The sequence below is a fragment of the Penaeus monodon genome, chromosome 32 (genome assembly GCF_015228065.2).
Source record: "Penaeus monodon isolate SGIC_2016 chromosome 32, NSTDA_Pmon_1, whole genome shotgun sequence".
NCBI lineage: Eukaryota > Metazoa > Arthropoda > Malacostraca > Decapoda > Penaeidae > Penaeus > Penaeus monodon.
Window position 1 is genome coordinate 6,476,702 of NC_051417.1, and position 2,733 is coordinate 6,479,434.

General features: G+C 35.8%; 1 protein-coding gene across 1 annotated transcript in view; it reads right to left on the reverse strand.

The window, feature by feature from the left end:
- The window catches only part of LOC119593394 (CCR4-NOT transcription complex subunit 1-like), a gene marked incomplete in the record, with an annotated part of 36,043 nt that overhangs the window by 2,395 nt on the left and 30,915 nt on the right, over positions 1 to 2,733 (reverse strand). Inside the window, 1 exon segment of the mRNA XM_037942323.1 lies at positions 89 to 325. Within this exon segment, the coding sequence (XP_037798251.1) occupies positions 89 to 325 (237 nt within the window).

A 2,733-nucleotide genomic window follows, 5' to 3' on the forward strand; every position in this document is an offset into this window, starting at 1 on the left:
ACCACAGTGATGGATAAGTATGGGGGGGGGGGGGGGATGCAATATAAACATTCTTTCATCTGCCAACCAGAATAGCTATAACACTCACCTTATAGAGCATTGTCAGAGGCTTGGCGAGCTCTGCATTGCGCAGGAAAGGTGCCAGGAATTTGAAGAGATCAGCCAACAGCATGGAGTACATGGACCAACCCTTCTGCTGGGGGGTGATGGCCAACATGCGGCCAATGAAGACGCGGTGACTCACGATCTCCAGCCAGGCATAGGCAAACCCTGGGCACTTGCTCGGGCGAAGCAGATGCAGAGTTTGGGTGAAGGCCATCAGAACCTGGAATGGAGAACATTCTCAATGCATTTTTGTGTCTTGGTGGGATCTCATTTTCATTTTCTTTCTTACTGAATATTAAATAGTCTAAATAACATCAAATGAAGAAATAAAAAATAAACAAATAAAAAACATAAATGAAAAAAAATTAAATAAAGATATCAAGTAAGTGCATTTACAGAATTTCTTTTTAGCAAAGATGGATGGGTTAATTATTCTAGAGTGACAAGATATACAAGTGTGTTAAACAAAAGGCATGTGAGAGACTACCAATAAAGAAATTCACTTTGAAAAACTTACAGTTACCGATGAAAACTTTTAAACCCAGCCACAACAACCACACATGACAGTTAAGTGTTGAGCTCAAAGAATTAAAGCCTCAAAATAATGAGACAATGTTTACCCAGGATTCCTAGCTCTGTGTCTCCATAAGAAAAAAAGAAATTTGTAATGATAATCATATTTACAACACAACCTAACACCCTATGCCCATCTCCCCTTACAGAAAGACAATTTGTTTCTTTTCCTCACACCATTCTCTTTTCATGATTTTCTGAATTCTGATCTCATCTCATACATCATTTATTTGTCTTATTTAAATTTTTAAGGGAGAATAGAATGACTTTCAATGAAGTGTATACTTAGGCTAATCTTTGCTCCTAAAGTCACCTTCAGCCATCCAGCCTTCCACACTGGTTGTTCTATAATTACATTTCACGCGTAAAAACAGGGAAAGAAAAAAAAAAGGCAGAAGTATTTAAAATAATTCACAGCCATTTTAAAATTTCACTGCTTTCTCTATGCACAGATTAACTATGGTCTTATAAGACCATCTACTTCTCAATTTACTGTCTCAATCAAGGAAATCAATGCTAAATATTCAAGATAACACATTTAAATATTTTTATCAATATAGCTGCAAAATGTTACTGAACAATACTAATGATAATCACAGAGAAACTTTATTCATAGACCTCTACTCAAAGAAAAGAGGCAAATTAAGATTCTAAGGCTGGTTTCCCTAATTCCCCAAATAGTTCACCTGGTTCTGGCCACAGGGGTGGTAAACCCTGACTGAGTCAAAATAATGAGTTAGATAAGGCTTAATTTCTACCATGAAGCTAGGTTATTTTGCTATAATGTGTTAATACTAGTAAAGCAAGGATAGCTATATCACGTGAAGTGACTCCTCTGTGTTTCAAGCTTCATAAAAACAAGTAAGGCACACAATCTGTCACTTCTCCAGACTCTGGAAGAGTGTATTCCAGACTCGGAATCTGAAACAGAAGATGCTGGCAGTAAAGAAAAATAAAGGAGAGACCTTTTGCACCCAATAAAAGGTGCACATCTTCCAGAATTCTGAATCCGGACAAGAAATAAATGGGATTCTCATGAAAAGCCTGCATTGGGAAATGCATGGCATGATAAAATAGGAGCTCCAATTACTAAAGCCTCCAAGAAATCTCAACATGGGAACAACTCAACATAAGGACAACCATTTGCATAGAATACAAATGAAGCAACAGTTAACAAATACAGATTTTGTTTCAAATACACACACATACTGTAAGATCAGACAGTGTTTATGCATATGCTGCTTAATGCTTCTGCATTAATGTTAGGTCTGTACAGTCAATAGTGATGCTACTGTTTCTACAATCTTTGTCTATGAAAGGGTTGAAAATCTACTACACAAAAACTATGAACAAGGGGAAAAAAATGAGAAAAAAAATCCTTTCTGAATTATATATTCACATCACATGCTTTTTAAGGATAAAAATGAAGACATGGAAACACTTCTGACAGGGAAATACAGACATAGGCTAGCATTATCAATCTGAAAGTAATGATTATTAATGAAGCATTTCAATAGTTCTTATTTGAACCAAACCTATTCTGGACTGCAAGAACAATGCTAACAAAAGTGAAGTTTATATAACATGAAAATCTAAAATATTTTAAAGAGAATTGAAACCTATGACAGAAAATGTATTCACATCTATTAAGGAAATACAGTAAATATCTCAAACACTACTACAGCTATACCAAAATATCATGATTTTTTTTCTCTCTCTCAAAATCAGAAAAAGCATGGGGGTAAGAAACTGCTAGCCATGTTTGTGCACTGAATATGCTTGATGTATTTGGAGGCGAGACAGGGAAGACCAAGTTTTCACAAGACAAATATTATAAGTAAATGGGATCTTAAAACATGACCTTATCTTCCTAAGGTTCCATCCCTCCTCAATGATGATGAACAATCCTTCAATCTCCTTCAGCTGCTGAATCTGTTTGAGGTTTCTTTATTTGATCTTTTTACAAATCCCTGCAGACCTTGTTTGAAGTGAAGATACCCTACAGATACTTCCCTTACTTTTTCTTCACTGAGAAGGTATATTTAACAAGGAGGT